This window comes from Dreissena polymorpha, chromosome 16 (genome assembly GCF_020536995.1).
Source record: "Dreissena polymorpha isolate Duluth1 chromosome 16, UMN_Dpol_1.0, whole genome shotgun sequence".
Lineage (NCBI taxonomy): Eukaryota > Metazoa > Mollusca > Bivalvia > Myida > Dreissenidae > Dreissena > Dreissena polymorpha.
Window position 1 is genome coordinate 49,523,300 of NC_068370.1, and position 19,755 is coordinate 49,543,054.

The 19,755-nt window shown below is 34.3% G+C and overlaps 1 protein-coding gene across 1 annotated transcript in view; it reads right to left on the reverse strand.

Moving 5' to 3' along the window:
- Positions 1-1,131: 1,131 nt before the first annotated feature.
- Positions 1,132-19,755, reverse strand: part of LOC127861839 (sushi, von Willebrand factor type A, EGF and pentraxin domain-containing protein 1-like) — a 31,538-nt gene continuing 12,914 nt past the window's right edge. The window contains exons 6-24 of the mRNA XM_052400519.1: positions 19,079-19,282; positions 18,282-18,482; positions 17,002-17,127; positions 12,942-13,118; positions 11,924-12,091; positions 8,303-8,512; positions 7,770-7,964; positions 7,067-7,267; positions 6,543-6,737; positions 5,976-6,143; positions 5,360-5,497; positions 4,790-4,924; positions 4,325-4,450; positions 3,877-3,998; positions 3,243-3,575; positions 2,701-2,902; positions 2,144-2,313; positions 1,684-1,805; positions 1,132-1,531 (exon numbers count right to left, since the gene is read on the reverse strand). Of these exons, the coding sequence (XP_052256479.1) occupies positions 1,132-1,531; positions 1,684-1,805; positions 2,144-2,313; positions 2,701-2,902; positions 3,243-3,575; positions 3,877-3,998; positions 4,325-4,450; positions 4,790-4,924; positions 5,360-5,497; positions 5,976-6,143; positions 6,543-6,737; positions 7,067-7,267; positions 7,770-7,964; positions 8,303-8,512; positions 11,924-12,091; positions 12,942-13,118; positions 17,002-17,127; positions 18,282-18,482; positions 19,079-19,282 (3,593 nt within the window). The remainder of the gene's footprint in view (positions 1,532-1,683; positions 1,806-2,143; positions 2,314-2,700; positions 2,903-3,242; positions 3,576-3,876; positions 3,999-4,324; positions 4,451-4,789; positions 4,925-5,359; positions 5,498-5,975; positions 6,144-6,542; positions 6,738-7,066; positions 7,268-7,769; positions 7,965-8,302; positions 8,513-11,923; positions 12,092-12,941; positions 13,119-17,001; positions 17,128-18,281; positions 18,483-19,078; positions 19,283-19,755) is intronic.

The following is a 19,755-nucleotide window of genomic DNA, read 5'->3' on the forward strand; positions in this document are numbered from 1 at the left end:
ACATTGTGATGTTAGTTTTGCGCGGTAAAATATGTTGTTATCGTAGTACTAAATGAGCCATGGCGAAAGTTGCTTTGGATATATTTTAAGTTTGTGTAGTTAGTGTCGTTTTTGTCAATCGTACGTCAGCGTGCTTAGATTAATATTAGTCTACTATAATGAAAGTATGCAATCGTCGGATATGGTGTTATTGTTGTATGTTTCACATATTTGCGGACATAATATTTCAAGAGTTTCATAGGTCAGTGGTAGTTACTTTTTTAGGCTGCACACCTGATGGTCATTGTGTTGCTCTGTCTGACGTGAATATAATTGTAAATTGCAAGAGAATAGCCGAGGCAGATTTATTATTTTTAGAAAAAAGAAAGGTAAAACAATAAGGTCGGTTTAATCAATAAAACAAAAATGATGCATTCTAACATACATGAATATTTTATTGCTAAATTCAATAACGTGTACGTTTTATATAATCACAATTATAAAAGGTTTCATATGACGAGTATGTTTATTTAATTAAGGTTTACATGTAGGGATTATTGTAACTATTTTGATATGGCGCATTTAAAGCAACTAGATAACACAAATGACAAAAGTCTGGCCGTAAAGAATATAAACCTTCTCTGGTGTCCCACTTCTACCAGGAAACCTTTAGTGAAATAAAGGAGCAATTGATGAGCGATTTGTACAACTTGTACGTGTAAGGCTCTTAATGAGGGGCAGATAATTATAAATATCCTTACACTTACAAACTTCATTATCAACATAAGTGTGTTCATTTCGCCCGAGCTTTAGTTTATCGTTAAATGACACAATACGCGGCACAATCGAGCACCAAGTATTGAAGTCAATAAAGAAATAAGACGTTTTAAAATTGAGAATAATGTTTATATATTACTACCTTTTCTGATTAATATGTCAACACACGATGTTAATATTTTTCTCATCATCACACAAGACACACACTACACTAACACTGCAACATGTTCTATATGTATTGAAACAATAATGTTTATGACTGGAAAAAATCACCACATAGATTTCTTCAAACTTACATGCTACAGTTCACACATTATGCAATACGTCATTTCATGTCAAGTTATATGATTACCTTCGGGAAAAACACTATTATTTTTATCCGAACCCAAACATCTTTTTCAGATTTCTGTACATAGTCATAAACATGGACACGTTATTAACACTGTCAACATTCGATTCGGATTGTCTCTGCTCACCATCACTTTGTACATTTCTCACGACCCGATTTCGAGGATTCGCTGCTAATTTCTCCACATCCACCGACACGTCTTCAATCTGTGGAGTGTCTTTCTTATCGTCCAGTGGTATCTCATCGCTGATCGTGTATTTGGAGCAGTCATCAGGCGGGTTGATCTGCTGGTACAGGTGACAGTATTTCTTGCTGCCCTCAGGAGAGCAGCACTGGTAGTAGCCTTCCTGGAGGAGTGATGCAATGGTGGTGTTCTCAAACTCCGCTGCTACAGCCCCCGGATACTGAGACTGTAGTTTGCTGAACCTGAAAACATGGAATTTTCAAAGTAACATTTAATAACACTGATTGCACAATTAAAACACAAGACGCACAACACAACACATAAACAAACATGTGTCGCCTGAATCAAATAAATAACTTATTTAAATTTATTTGAATGCAATATGCTAACTCACATGTAGCAGCATCTCTGTTTGATCCCGTAGGCACTGAAGAACCAGGACTCGTAGCATGTCGTGTGGGTGAACTTTGTTCCGATGCCCGGTAATATCTCGTCTTTACGAGTAAACGTGTAATCCTAAAGCATATTAAAATACAAAGGATGAATACGGCCACCAGTTTATACCTGTCTCGTGGTCTATGTTTATAAGCTCAATGGGCAAAATATTAAATAATGAAGTCCGTCGATATTATAACAGGCGATCCCATTTAAAAATAGTATACACAAGAGGATACGGCCTATTAGTAATGCTCTTCTATTGGTTGCTGTATATAAACACACTTCACTTAAACATATTAATTGAGTAAATATAGTTCATTGTACTAAATAATTTATCAATAATAGCTAATATTTTATTCTTGAATGAAGCTGAATTCATAAACAAATTGAAGCTAACACACGATTGAATTTCATACCTCCAACATAAGCACCTCTTGGCATGGACAGGGTAATGCATACACCAGCTGTTCTGTTATCCAGCTCTTTAATGTGCGGTTATTTTCCTTCACAAACTGCAAACATCTGGTCTCATTCCACATTGAGGCTGTTATAGTTGTAACGTTATACAGCCATCGGCCCGGGAATGCTATGCAAAACACAATATTGAGTAAACACTTTAACAAATTATAACGCGAACAAGCAACTTTAAAATGATGATAACAAAGTTAATGAGCAATTAACTATTGAATAAAACCAGACGGCCTTTTCCAAACGTTACTTTATATCATAGATCTATCCGAAACATTAGCCTATTTAGTCAATATCTTAAGCGCAATTGTATTTGTGTTTCTGACAAAAGATAAAGGTTAAATTGAAGATCATTTTTTTTAAACTGTAGTATTACTTCAAACTCCAGACACGTTTCCGAAATTTTTAGCTGTTTGTATCTTTATTTAGTATACTCTGAATACAATATGAACACACTTCATGATAACATTCATTCTCCGAAAATTGAAGTGGTATTATAAATTACCCGGGTAAACGTTTGATTCCTTATTTAGATTTGTAAAGTTGTTTCTTGTTGACAGAACGGATGCGGAATAGTCCAAATGCGTGAAACCACTGGCAACAGGTACTTCCTGTAGTGGTCTGATGCTGAATTGTTCTCTGTCGTAGTTGAACATAATATACGTGTACATACCATCTGTCACTAATATGACTTGCATGGAAAGGTTCTGTAAATACAATTGCAAAATTCACATAAAAATAGAAGTGGATGTACTGAAAATAAACCATGCATATTTTCAATAAAAAATACATTAAAATTGCATCATCGAATCAACAGTAATTAAATTAAATGGACTTGTGTTATTGTGTTTTTATTTTAAACGAAAGTACACTAGTTTCTGTCTGATTATGTTCAGTGTTAAATTACGTATATTGTGAACATTTAAAATGATTGGTTATCACAAAAAGCGAGCAGAAACAGGTGTACTGGTGTGATGTGCACAGTTAAAAGTCATACACAATTCATAATTGTCAAAAAGATCGATTAAAACACTATTTGTAATTAACCTGATGATTGACGAGTTCATATCCGGGTTCGTAAGGCGAGTGAATAGTAACGTGTTTCCACGTGGCGACCAGGGCCACAGTGACATTGAACTCGGTCTGGTTGGTGTATTGGCGAACGAGGTCCTGGATTTTTACCACGTCAGACTTGTCTTTGTCAGTCAACACGTGAATCCACAGACCACCATTTGATATATTTCGGCTGTCAATGTTAGTCCATAGCGGGGCAATGACGATATGCTTCTGAATAGCAGTTGTCCATTCGCTGGGAGTTTCGCCTCCATATTGATTGTAAAGTGGCTGGAAGTCGAGAGCAAGGAATCCATCCATGCTTGGCTGGAACACACAACGTTATTTTTTTGAAACATTGCATAATTTAGATAAAGCACAATGTGCGAGCGTCATCCAGAAAGGGTCGGTACACTTCTATTACAAAGTATTAATTTAAATTAAATGCTAGCATTAATGGAATACACACGGTGTTAAAAATAAGGTAGGATGTGACACCAGTTAAAGAACAATATTAAGGGACAAACTTGTAATTAAACATTGTTTAATATCGGTAAGGCGTTGTTTTCATTTGTTTAATATGTAACGTACATACTATTGGAATATTATAATAAAATGGATACACTACCCTGAATAACGTGTAGTATGTTCCAAAGTACGGAAACCTGTTGGGTATTTGAAATGTATCTAAGATTTCGTTGTCACCATTGAATCTTGTACCATTGGTCTCAAATGAAATGATAACAGGCTCTAAAACATCAACATAAACGGATAATCGATTGAAATGATATATTGTGTTCATGAGTGTCGACCAATTAACATCTTCAAATACATAACCTAAAAGTGACTTAACAAACAAGGTATATATAAGCAAGTAGAAAACACAATGGATTTTAAAAACTTAAATTAAAATACACATACACATATCCAATTGAATACAAATGTGTGCACAATGAGGTTGAAGTGCACAGCATATATTGATTCTACAGATTTAATCTTAAACAAAACTAATCGACGACGAAATAAGAGGTATTAATTAGTTTCATAACATGTTTTAAACGATAACTGATGCTTACCGAAACAGCCAAGGAAAGCGTTACCCTGTGGGTATTGAGGCGGGCATGAACAGTTATAACTTCCAAAAAGGTTTGTACAATGAGCATGTTCCCCACATGGGTGTGGTTCTAAACATTCATTAATATCTGCAAATAATACATTAATTATTAAAGTTAAATGACACATATACTCTATTAGTCTTTGATGTGAAACAGTTAGTGAAATGTGTATATTAAGATACAGAAAAATATGTCACTTAGTGTTGTAATGAAAATGATTTCTAAAATGAAAATGACTTAAATTCGGGGGAAATATTATTCGATCATATATTACACCGTCTTTTATGGCAACACGTTAAAATAACATTGAACATCATTGATCTCACCCTTTTTCACATACGCTTCACAGATACAGATGTATACGTTTTGTTCGCATTATAAAAATAATAACAAGATAGTTAAATCATGAACACAATTCGCCAATACCATTATCACATTTCGTGCCGTTCCATCCCTTGTTGCAAATGCAAATATAGCCACCATTCAAGTTCACGCATGCGCGCGTTTTGTTGAGCCAGAAACTGCACTGGGTATTCGGAGGGTCTTCGCATTCGTTGTGATCTATAGTAATTTATTGATGTAAAACATATCACATAACCCAGCGTTGTGGATATTGCACAATGATATAAATCGGTAGTGGAATAGAAAGCTTCAAAAAGGAAACAGCGTTTGCCTCAGCCAAGACTCGAACTGGTTTTTTTTTGTCAACGAGACAGCGTGCAGTATGTTTTAAAAGTTATAACCAAACATACCATAATGCTGATAGTTCTTTAATGAAAGGCCATTTTTGTTTCTAAAATAACAAGACTTATTGTTTTATTTGGATATTAAGTACGTTCAATGTATGCGGTAAATAAGTATAACATTTTAAAACTAAATAAGGGATCTAAAATTAAAACGATACTCCAAATTTATAATCAAAGAATAAATATGAATGGTCAGTCGAGTATGACTTTATGATATTGATACATCTGAAGATATGTCAATTGATCTCACCTTCACACTTTCGACCTCTGTTCCCTTCTAGATCATCATAACCCTCGATGCACTTGCACGTGTAGCTGCCCTGTGTGTTCGTGCAGTTGGAGTAGTAGTGACAGTCGTTTTGATCGCGCTTCTGGCATTCATCTATATCTATGTGCATAGGTAAAAATGAAGTCATACTGTACAGAATTTTGAGCAAAATGTGAATACCAATTTTAATCTTAAACTTGTACTACTACTACTTCTTCTTTTACTCGATAACGAAGTGATGCTTAAATGAACGCACAAAATATTCCACAAATAATATGACAGTAAATAAGCTGGATTTGTTATTTAAAACAAATTTAATGTGCATGTTTTTAAATTATTATATTTATTAACGAGTGCACATGAAAGAAAACATTTTTTTTTTTACAAATCTATAAACCCTTAATAAGACTTCGAATGATGACAATTAATGGCTTACCTAATATAATAAGTATAACCTCAAAATTCAGCTGGCAACAAACGAGAATATTATAAATGGCTATTAATCATACATGTCAAAATTCTCAAATGCGACAACACATGCTATGTATACAAAGTATCCTAATACATTATCAACAAGCGTTGTTTGTTAAACAATTACCAGTGCAGTTTGGTGGATTATTATTCCACAGACCACTGCTGTTACACTTCAGAGTGGTTACGTCAACGGTGCGGTAGCCGCTGTTACACGTATAGTTTACAGTGCTTTCAAACGTCGAAGGTCCACGCGTACCTTTTCCGTTGTTGATGTCATGAGGTTTTCCACAGTCTGAAGGATAATGCATGTTCAGTTTTGGGATCTTAAGTTAGTATCAAAAGAACGGTGAGGAATTATTAGATAATACATGTGTAGGTATGACATGCGGCAACAACAATGTTTATGTGTGCAAGAATAGACCCTTAAAGACATAAACAGTGAAATAAGTCTAATCTAATGATAATTACATTCCAGAACACATATCGAATGTTAATCTAATAACCAGTTTAAATCTTGGTTAGTTATACATGGCTAATAAACAACCGTCAATTAATTAGGCGTATTAATACGAACAAGTAAAAAACAACACTAAAAGTAAACTAAAGGTTTTTCGGCGTGATCCTGTTTTCAATAAAGTGTTAGAAGTTTACTTTATATTTGATATCGTAGTGTGCTTTCGCTTCGCGATACCTTTTCTTTCGCATCCATGTGGAACGTCCCAATGACCGCCATCAGTGCATGGAATGTGTTCAAACGTTTTATTGTTGTCGTTCTGTCCCTGTAGGCGGTACCCGTCAATACACTGCACTTTGGCAGTTGACTGATACGTTGTGCCGCTCGGAAACGTCACGTTGGCATTTCTTGGGTTCAACTCATCTCCACAATCTTTAAAGATATAGTTATTTTATTACAATACACATTTAAACATATAATATGATAACATATGATTCTAAAAATTGAAATAAATGCATACTTGTTATTCAAAACTAGTTTACTTATGTAATGAAGCGTTTGTATTTTGTCATTTATTAGTCATTATTAACCTTAGAAGATATTAAATAATATAACTAAGATCTTAAAGAAGTGAGAATATGATTTCAGAGTTATCTAATAAAACCATATCTTTGTATTACTTTGACTGTACCTACTCACAAATGTACATTAACCGCATGTTTTTACGGAACAAATTGTAAGCGCGTTTCAAAGTGTTTAACCTTTCCGTTCACAGCCCAATGAAAGTTGCCAGGATCCGTTTGAGAGACACTGGATTTGTTCATCAACTTGATGATTGTCATGAAGTCCGTAGAGCCGATACCCGGTAAGGCATGTAACAGTTGCATGGGCCTCGTATAAAGTATTGCCAGATGGTTGGATGCTAACATGGGCGTTGTGTACGGTTACAGCTGATCCGCAGTCTAACATAATTATACACATAATAAATATGTAACGCATATTTGTTCTAAAGACGATTCTGCTCTTTAGTTAGGGTATTTCAAAATTCTCACTAAAAAGTGCCTGTAAATAAGCTAACGATATTGCTACCATGCAGATTTTTTTTATAAATAACAATAATACCAAACGCATTGAGGGCAAAACTCGTTTAGTCAAAATTGACTGCCTATGCTTGATGAATTTGTGATACAATTTCAAATAGAAACAATGTAAAAATACAGTTATATCAATAATAGATCAATAAACACATCACTGAGAAGTCCTGTACTTAAGCAAGAGATCAAAAGCCATACATTTAGAAACAAGGAAAAACACATGAAAACATAAACACCAATGTATTAAAGGCAGCCTTGTGGATATTTATATTTAATAACTGTTCATTTGAATTGCATTATCAGTTTTATTTTTACGATAGTAACATACAATGGAACAAAATCGTTTCAAAAACATTATATGTTTTAGAACCTTTTCGTTCACATCCTAATGCTTGAGACCATTTTCCCGTATCCAGACACTGTATTTCCTCCGATACATTGCCATTCGTGTTACTTCCTGTGATACGGTAACCCTCCCGACATGTGCTGACTGCTATTGCTTCGTAAAGAGTGCCGCTCAAGTAATTAACACTCGCATAAGCGGGTTGTTCTTTGTCTAAACAATCTGAAATTGAACACTCTTTCAATAATATAAATTCTTACTTCCACAACGACATTGAATAGCTCTTAGCGAATTGTGAAACATGTATTATTATTTATACGGAATTAAAAAACGTAACTTTCTAACGGAATGGTCATGGTAAACATGAAATATTACTTTCAAAACGAAACTTCGTATTCGTATGATAGTGATGTCAATGCGGAGTTCGGTTTTACATGTACAAGTTAACAAAAACAATGGTTACTTAAAGAGTATGCAACATAAAAAAACTAACAAAATTTATAACGGTTATAGTGTGAGTAATACGTACTTAACGTAAGTTATTCATGATGCAAACATACCTTTTCGTACACAACCACTTGGCAGTTGCCATCTGCCCGTAGACTGACACTTCACAGTTTGATTTACGATGTTGTTGCCTTCCGTGCCGTTAATTCTATAGCCCGGGTAGCATCTTATAGAGGCAATGTCACGGTACAGACGCGCATAATATGTCACATTACCGTGATTAACATCAATATCCGTTGGACATTCTAAGAGACAGACACACACTGACTGGATTGAACTATATCGAAAACGTATAATAATAATGATGATACAAATAATAATAATAATGATAGTAATAATAAAATAATAGCAATAATAATAATAATAATAATAATAATAATAATAAAAATAATAATAATAAAATAAATAATAATAAATAAAAACTTAAACTCATACTCATAATAAAAAATAATTATAATGATAATAGTAATAATAATAATAATAATTATTTAAAAAATAATTATAACAATAATAATATTAATAATATTAATAATAATAAAAAGTATTCTTATTATTACATACTTATAATACCATTACTATGCACTATATTTATATTATTAATTATCATGGTAATAATTATACGACCATCACAACCTTTTTTGATACATCCTAGTGATATCGACCAATGACCATTCGCCTGGCATTTTATCTCTTCATCGGTTACGTTATTGTCATGACTACCGTTTATTCGATATCCTTCTTCGCACTGAACTATTGCCGAAGACTCAAACCGTGTCCCATTTGTCCAGAGCACAGAAGCGTTATCGTATGACTCTTTTTTACCACAGTCTATAATAGAACGTGATAGTCATGTATAACTGGCACACATTCACACGAAATAATGATGAATTGACAATAACAAAATTCCTGCACAAAAATATGTACGATAATGTCTTCAAAGCGAGTAAACTTTATACGAAACATCCAATCTCAATTCCAGAATAAAGTAGTACATTTTGACTTAAACATACAAGTATGCAGCTTTTCGTCAATAACACTTGTTCACAACAGCAACATCGTTTGAAAATAAATAAATGAACTATTGTGTTCTGACATCTTAATCACCGTTCTATATATGATTATATGCGTGCACCAGCACTAATTTTTTTTCAAGCATCGACGAAATTTTAAAGCAATCGATGAATAGAAATGTATATAGTCATGCATCAATACCTTTCCTTTCACAACCAGCATATTCAGACCAGTTGCCGTAGGCAGTGCACGTTATGTTTTCCGCTGTTAACCAGTTATTGTTACGACCGAATATTCTGTATCCATCATTACATTGTATAGTTGCTATGGACTCGTACACCGTTCCGTTCCAGAAAGTTATATTTGCGGATTCGGGCAAAACGTTATCAAAACAATCTGGAATTCAAGGGGCTTATATAAAGTTTACAACATTAAGAAATGAACAGAGTCATATCATATAAGTTGTATTATAGAATTAGGCAGTAATCTACGACAGATCTTGGCCGGACGTCTATGACAAGCCCACTGCCAATAGTATCGTTCGAGAGCCTTTGCCCCGAGACGCGCTATACAGCTAGGGTCAATTATAGACGTTCGACCCAGCTCCATGTTACTGTATAAAATACACATTATCATATTTCGTTAGTTCACTAAAATGTTTTACAAAGACAGTGTTCCACACTGTTATGTCCATTCTATTGAATTTGCAATTTATAACATATCTCGGATGACGTAATTTATGTGATGAAACACACAAGTTTAAGCTAGACTATCTGCATGATCGGGATACCAATTCTGACGACGTATTTTTCTTTGTGAACAGTAAAGTAATACAAAAAGTTGAATACATGAGGAGTTAACGAATCAAAAATAAATTTAGGATTTTTTGTATTTCAGGCATAATTTGAAACTATAATAACAATTACATAAATCGATATGACCAGAGAGTAAATCGTGATTGTTGTAAGAATGGTTAGCATTCGATGCAGATGTTTTCAAAAATAAACTTTCGTCTACATTAAATTCAGATTAATGGAAGGAGGAACCAAAAAATGAAACAGCATAGCGCTTTATTGTATTGTTAAAAGTTATCATTAAAGGTATCATTGAGCTAAGCGCCCTGTTCATAAGATTTTGTTTGAAGACTCATTTTAAATCTTAAACAGTTTGATCGATCTAAACAACAGTTTCAGGTGTATTCAATAAGTCGAGTTTTCATATGATGTGTTTCTTTGAATCATTGCATGGTCTATGTATATGCTTATTTGTAGCTTAAAGCGGGTATATACGATTTAGTCAAATATTTATGAATTTATATAAACTGTGTAAAAAAACGTATTATATATATATTTCAATATAAATTAAAATAAAAGTTAAGAAGAACATGTGTCGAAAAATGCGAAATAAGCCAGATATTTAATTCTGAAATTGAAAACGGCTGTACAGCCGAATTCGCCAGCATGTATACCATACATGTACGATGTGCATCTAAACTTAGTTTAACGGTTTATTTGAAATTCTGCAACGATATCTATTCATACGACACACGAACACTATCTCCGATCCTTATACAAAGACGAATGCTTCGGTTATTGTAGGAAAATATGTACGTCACTATCGGCTCGGGGCGCTAATTTGTCTTTGCTGCATTTTATGAAATTCGGCTTTAATGTATAATTTTTCTGGCCTATGTTGTGTTATTGTAGCATATTTTATCAATATATTACAATTAAACACATATAAAAAAATCGTATATACCAACTTTAATTTTATGCATCACCGTTTACTAAGACTGAGCGTGGACATTTTGATCAGTTGACCTTCCTCGATCGGATTCATTTCAGATATATAAATCAGATCGGGCCGATATGATCAGCGCTTTATCAAAACATATAAATAAAAGTTGTGTTTTAATGGCTTATACGCGAAAGTGCAATGGATTTTACCCAAAATTAAGGTTGAAAATGCGGCAGATGCAGCGTATTCCTGGCTAAATTGTCAACAAGTATGACAATTACTGATGTTCATTAACGTTACACTTTGGCATAACAACTAATGATATACGTCAAACGTCGATATGTAAATTAAATAATATATAAGAAGACCCAAAAACAAATGAACAACACCTATCTCATAAACATGAAATAGGATAAGGAAATAGCATTTTTGTAAATGGAGAGAAAATATACCTGACTTCTACTTTACAATATGGTAAAAGCAATTCATATTTATAATGAAATCATTGGAACTAACAAATGAAAAAAGCAAGCGTTTGCGTTTTAAAAAGGTCCGCATATTGATTTAATAATCCGCTCGTGTCGTCAGTTTGTTATTATTTAAAGTAAAATTTTATCAATCGTTAACAATCAGGGCTGTTATTGGATATACGCTCTTTTGCATATTAGGGGTTAAGACCGAGTAGCGCAACGCAATGAAATCTTTGAAAGTAACCGGGACCACACATAATCGAATATGAAACAGTTTTCACGAATGTGTACAATGTATACTTTACAATAAATAAATTACAGTATAACTACGCATGCTCATTTAATGTTGTCGACGTTTGATGTTGCCTGTATACAGTGTATACCCTGTGTCGCCTGAATGATACATCTTAAACGATGCGTTCGTTTATCGAAGTACACCGATACCTTTAATTGTACAGTTGACATCAAGTGGTGTCCAGCTACTGTTGGCAAGACAGCGTCTCATGTCGGTACCGTACAGTGTATACCCCGCGTCACACGAATACCGAACCGTCGACTCGTAGGTCGTTGTGCCGTTCAAAAGGGTGTAATTACCATTTGAGATCGGGCTCGGATCTTTACAATCTGCCAAGAATGCCAATACATATTGACTAATTAGCTCGAATAAATTATTTGAAACAGGATGGAATTAATTAAATGAGGCATTTATTATGTATGTTAACAATAAAGACAAACTAATGGACGTTTTTACATACAAAATATATATGGGTAGATTGTACAATTGCTAATTAATTTTTAATGTGAACAAAAGTAAATCCTTTAACAATGTATACGCACTTCAAGTCGTGCGTATTTAATAACAACACATTGCACATACTTTTAATTATGCATGTCGGTGGTAGATCAGTCCATGTCTTGTTTGCGTAACAAAGACGGTATACATTTCCAAGCAGCGTGTATCCAATCTTACACGAATACACGGCGACTGAAAGATATGTTGTTCCGTTAGAGGTATCCACATGTCCGTGTTGCGGTTGCGTCAGGTTCCCACAATCTAGGAAAAGAAGAACAAACGAATTTCGTTGCTATCATTTTCATGCAGCATTGCATTAATTAAAAGTGTTTATATAATTTGTTTGCATAATGGAAATATTTAATATGAATAATGAATTTAACTAATAAAGTGTGTGCTTATTTGCTTTACTGATAACTTAGGATCAACCTTTGAGCCTTTTCTTGTCGGTTTTATAAGCTCACATAGCTGTCTTATGCTATCTTGTTACTTTTGTGGATACGATACATTTTGATATAATGAGATTCTCGACATAAAACGTGTTTCATCATTTGTTCCACTGCGTAATATAAGCTATGTCAACCTTTCCAATGTTTCAAGTTGTAATTGTTTCTGACAATTACAATCTAATAAATATGTTGCGTGAGTATGCAGAATCAATACATGTGATTTTTGTTTTACCGTTGACTTTACACTCTGGTGTCGGACGGTTCCAGGTGTTGTTGTTAAGGCATGTTGTTTTATTGTTTCCGACTACAGTGTAGCCAATATCACAGTAGAATGTTGCCGTGTTTCCTACAGCGGTTCCATTCGAGATATTCACCCAGCCATTAATTGGTTCATTTGGTCTTCCACAATCTGTAAAATTGTGATTATATTGAGGTATCGAAAGACAACTTGTATTAACACTTAATTTGAGTCGAATTAATATAAATTTAACGGTAATCGTCATGAACGTGTACTGATGATTTAATTCAAGACAATAGGGAGTGAATGAATGTCTCACATTTTGCAAGTAGCAAAAAAAAACTACATTCCAAATACAAAGGCGAGCATATCGCGTATTAAAATAGAATGTGTTTTTTTCAATAGTTTTTCTACTTCAATATATGGTTATTATTTTATAAAATTGTTCTAAAAAATTATTTGAAAATATGAATAATCGGATGAGAAAAAAACCCACCCAAGCAATAGTATGTCATTTAAGTCACGGTTAACTCGATCTGCAATTAGTCAGATTTTTACGAATTTCTTAAAGCCACACACCTTGAAATGAAATACATAGCATAGTAAATTTAAGTATAAATAAGAAACATATTTTATCTATGCCAATTGGAATATATATGGTGGTTACAAGGTAGATTCCGACTCTTTTGCGCTTTAAAACATAAAAATAATCTCGTTTGTCAAAATGGACGTATACGTCTAAAAATCCTACTTTCAGTTTTAAAAGCGATACCGTTTGAAAAATAATAAATTACTTGCTAATTATACTACATATTCAATTTTATGTATCTCAATTACAATGTATGTGGTGGTTACAAGGTAGAAATCCATCTTTTTTGCGCTTAAAACTTAAAAATAATCGCGTTTGTCGAAATGTACGTTTAAAATTTAAAAACAATAATACATTACTCGCTAACTAGGCTATACATTTTATGAAAATGTTGCACACTTTCAAATTACATCTATATGTATTGATTAACATGTACTTAATTTCAAGGTGTGTGGCTTTAACAAACTGTAACGTAAGGATGAGCTGAGCTCGTAAAAACAAGAGATGTGTTCGTCAGAAACACAATGCCCCCTACTGCGCAGCTTTGAAATAAAATGTATATTTATCATTTGGCAGGTATAGAAATCATCTCTCTTTCAAGCTTATTACTTTCCTTGGATTTTGTCCAATCCAACCGCGTGGGGAGGGGGTCTGTAGACAGTCAAAAATGACCAAGTCAGACATCACTGACAACAAAGGCCTGTATGTAATGAACCCTTCCATTCACAAATTAATACAGGGAAGAAATGATAATTATATCATTTAAAAAAACGAATTATATAAATTACTTCCCTTGAAAATAATTGTTACTAACAAATGTCTCTTTTTAGTAGCAAATAATTATAAGCCACTACCGTGACTGTAGATTCACAGGTAACCTTAAAGTACCTAAGATACTTGTATGCCCATCACCTTTCACCACTAAAATTGTGCAGCTCCATGAGATACACATGCATGCAAAATATCAAGTTGCTATCTTCAATATTGTATAATTATCTCCTTTTATAGCTTATTACTTCCCTTGGATTTGTATTTTTGACCTTAGACCTTGAAGGATGACCTTGACCTTGACCGTTTACAACGATGTGTATGTCAGAAACACAATGCCGCCTTCTGCGCCGCTTTGATTTATTTAAAAAAAAATTAAAATTTGACAGGTCAGATAATTATGTCCATTTAAAGCTTATAACTTCCCTTGGATTTGTTTTTTCAACCCCGTGACCTCGATTTTTACCCGGCATGACCCAATTTCGAACTTGACCTAGATATTGTCTTGATACAACTTCTGACCAAGTTTGGTAAAGATCGGATGAAAACTATTTGAATTAGAGAGCGGACACGAAAAGTGTGACAGACTGACAGACTATGACAGACTGACTGACCATTACAGACTGACTGACGGACAGTGCGAACACTATATACCTCTTTTCTTTGAAAGGGGGCATACAAACAAATATTTATCAGATCAGTGTACCTTTTGGTTCGCAGCAAGATATTTTTTCCCAGCGGCCATCGGCTCGACACGTGATATTCTCCGATACACGTTCGTTGATGTGTGGTCCCACTATTCTGAATCCATCATTGCAACTGATAGTAGTGACATCTCCAAAGAGATTTGATCTATACCATATTATTTTCGCATTATGGGACGTTTGGTTGTCGAGGGCAAATTCACCACAATCTGAAAAAATAACGACAATTATTGTTCAATATCAACGTGATAATACCCTCTACACCAAAACACTGAAATACACTTATTAAGAACTATCTGAAATGATTAAATAACCTCAGAAAAATATCGCAACCATCTGAACGAACATGTAAGAATGTCAAGTGATTAAAGTATATTTACTTAAAATGTAATAATTACATGGTACAACTGGCCGGAACATAAATAATATATTAAAAATTCGTATAATAACATGCAATATAACCCCAACGACTGTTTAAGTTATAAAACATCTCATTAATGAAAACAAATATGTAATATACCCTTCGGTTCACATGTGTATGTGCTATTCCACCGCCCAGTCGCTTCACATGTCGCATGTCTGGCCATGTCGCTGTTTCCAGAGCCGTTAGTTATCCTGTACCCATCGCTACATGATACAGTTGCTATCGAATGAACATTTTGTTTTGCTGTTGGCGAATATGTTAAAGTGGCGTTGTTTACAGGTGGGAATTGTCCACATTCTGTGAAATAGAAAGCAATTATTCATTATCGTATACAGTCTTAAATATATGAATTGATACCATCTACTGCAAACTTAAGCATCATCAAAACATTTAATTGAACACGAATACTTAGATCTAGATAATTGACAGCCTTTGTGTCAAGCAAATATGTTATAGTGACGTTTCTTACAGACGAGACGTTTTTGCAGTCTGTGAAATAAAAATCAGTTATACATTATTTTATTAAGTAATACATATATGACTTGAAAACTTTTACAACAAATATGAAAAAAAAAAGAAATGTGTTTGTCGGAAACACTATGTCCCCTTCTGCGCCGCTTTACTTTTTTTTACCTTTGACATTGAAAAATGACCTTGACCTTGACATTTCAAAACTCAAAATTTGCTGCTCCATGAGATACACATGCATGCCAAATATCAAGTTGCTATCTTCAATATTGCAAAAGCATTCATAAAATTAGCGATTTTGGCCACATATATTTGACATCTGACCTTGAAGGATGACCTTGACCTTAACCTGTCACCACTCAAAATTTGCAGCTCCATGAGATACACATGCATGCCAAATATCAAGTTGCTATCTTGAATATTGAAAAAGTTATTGCAAATGTTAAAGTTGGAGCAAACAGACCAACGTACAGACCAACAGACAGGGCACAAACAATATGTCCCCCACTATAGTAGGTGGGGGACATAAAAATTTGACCTGAACATATTTAATCAATGATTGAATATTTGATGTTCTTCCGGCATCGTAATTGTACACAAACAACATATCGCACTAATCATGTAGCTAATTTCAACAAAGTAAACATTCATATGTTAATGGATGTGAATGTAAATCTTAACAGGTTGATGCCTTTCATGCACTCAATAAACTCGGCCATTGTTGATCATTCAGTTTATTCCAAATAAACTAGTATTGTGTTTATAAGGAGAAGCCACTGCATTTATAAGAGCCGGTTTCAGTCGCGATGTGCCATTACCAAAATGTGTTCGAACGGTTTTTATACATACTCGCAACACTTGCAAGAGCTTTTAAAAGCGGGAGTTTTTATATGCTTTAAATGTAGCATTCACTTGCTGGTAATTAAAAACTGGCCAGATCGTAATTGTGTGAATAAAGCATATAACGTATTCCAGGTTGAAGGGTTTAACAGAATAAATTTAACACAATTTACTTAAACTTACCTATTAAATTACAGATTTCAGCTTTCGACCAGTTCCCATTTGATTCGCATGTTATATGTTGCTCGGTCACTGGGTTACCAGCAGTTGAGTTTGGCAGCCAGTAATCATTGTCACAAGCCAGGGTCAGACGTTCCCCTACCGTCTGCATAGTAGTGACTTTAGCATGCCAGTGTCTGTCAGCAGTCGTATTTTCGAGGATACACACTGAAATATCAAACATTAACAATACATTTAGAGTTGGTTAAATTTCATTTTCTCATCATGAGAAAAAAATATTATTGCGATGACTTGTATAAATGAAAATTGTTATTTTGAACGTAAGTTAGACGTTTTATGAACCATACTTCAAAAGTTGCGTAAACATTAATACCATAACGAGCACTTTATTACGTATGCTGCGTAGGTTATCACAAGGCATATCGCAAGAGAAATGTGTCGAGTGTGAGTCTACCCCACAATATTAATGCGAGTGATACGAATCATCACTTGATCATGTGATTCCCACTTAAGGTAACTCTAGTCAATTTGGTCTGTAAAAGTGCCTCTTTCACAAAGGAATTAGCGACAAAACTCCGAATGCATGTGTGGTAATGTGTTATGTGAAAACGATTGCGGAAATATGAATTTTATTTAGATTAACCACGGCAACAAAATCCATTAGATGTCGGCAACATTGTCCTTTTGTTTACCGTTGAACAGTGATAAACGAGTGTAAATGTGAATGAAATGGTTGATAGTTAGGAAACCGTATTCAACTTCGTCTGTGTGCTATCTGTTACCGTGAGCCTAGTAAGCACGATTGAACATGTTAATGATCTCGAGAATGTATGAACAATTATTATAATTCGGTAAAGTCGCATGGTGTTGTCTAGAATGGGTTGATTGTTTGACTTTGTAAAAGCAATTTCACGCAATGAACGACTGGTGATACGGTGCACGGGAAAAGCAAAACAATTAAACATTGCATATTTTAGATACACAATGGCCATCAAAAGCAGCAATATACACCAACAACGTTCAACACTATGTGTCAATCCGAGACATAAAACTAGCCTAAAGTTTAACTATTCGAACATTTATATGCATGCATGACGTCATAATGTCGTGTGAATTTATAACGCCATTTAATTAATCGAGTTGGCCTGCCACAGGCTGCACTTTATTATTTCTCAAAGTGGCATATACAAACTCCTTCTGGTCTATTGCATATCATACTGAACATCACCACTATTAGAAATATAGTACATATAAGTTTATTATATAGCCGTTCATGCACATTAGTATAATACCACGCAATAAAGACCGAACACTATTAAGTTAAAAAGTTTCTAATTAATAAACACAAATATAAAATATACCCTTCGGTTCACATGTGTATGTGCTATTCCACCGCCCAGTCGCTTCACATGTCGCATGTCTGGCAATGTCGCTGTTTCCAGTGCCGTTAGTTATCCTGTACCCTCCGTTACATGATACAGTTGCTATCGAATGAACATTTTGTTTTGCTGGTGGCGAATATGTTATAGTGGCGTTGTTTACAGGTTGGAATTGTCCACAGTCTGTGAAATAGAAAGCAATTATTCATTATCGTATATAGTCTTAAATATATGAATTGAAAACTTCTACCGCAAACATGAGCATCATCAAAACATTTTACTTGAACACGAATACTTCCGTTTATGCTTGTCTATTTAATGACCTTCCGCCATCGTAATTACGCACACACCACATAACATACTAGTCCTTTAACTAGTTTTAACAAAGTCGATGTTCATATTCTATAGGGATGTGTATGTAAAGCTTCACATGCAGATGCCTTTCCAAAACATGCATTAAACAAATTCGACAATTGCAGATCATTCGATTATATTCCCAATAAACTAGTAGGGTGTAAATAAGGAGAAGCTACTGCATTTATAAGAGCCAGTTTCAGTCGAGATGTGTCATTACCAAAATGTGTTCGAACGTTTTTTATCCATACTCGCAACACTTGCAAGAGCTTTTAAAAGCGGGAGTTTTGATATGCTTTAAATGTAGCATTCACTTGCTGGTAATTAAAAACTGGCCAGATCGTAATTGTGTGAATAAAGCATATAACGTATTCCAGGTTGATGGGTTTCAAAGAATAAATTTAACACAATTTACTTAAACTTACCTATTACATTACAGATTTCAGCTTTCGACCAGTTCCCACTTGATTCGCATGTTATATGTTGCTCGGTCACTGGGTTACCAGCAGTTGAGTTTGGCAGCCAGTAATCATTGTCACAAGCCAGCGTCAGACGTTCCCCTACCGTCTGCATAGTAGTGACGTTAGCATGCCAGTGTCTGTCAGCTGTCGTATTTTCGAGGATACACACTGAAATATCAAACATTGACAATACATTTAGAGTTGGTTAAATTTCATTTTCCCATCATGAGAAAAAAATATGATTGCGATGACTAGTATAAATGAAAATAGTTATTTTGAACGTAAGTTAGACGTTTTATGAACCATACTTCAAAAATTGCGTAAACATGAATACCATAACGAGCACTTTATTACGTATGCTCCGTAGGATATCACAAGGCATACCGCAAGAGAAATGTGTCGAGTGTGAGTCTACCCCACAATATTAATGCGAGTGATACGAATCATCACATCACTACACTAGAGCAATATGTGATGCATGATACGCATTTCGAAGAATAATAATCATTAAGATATGTAATCAAATGATGAGCTATTGAGCATGTTATTCCCACTTAAGGTAACTCCAGTCAATTTGGTCTGTAAAAGTGCCTCTTTCACAAAGGAATTAGCGAAAAAACTCCCAATGCATGTGTGTTAAT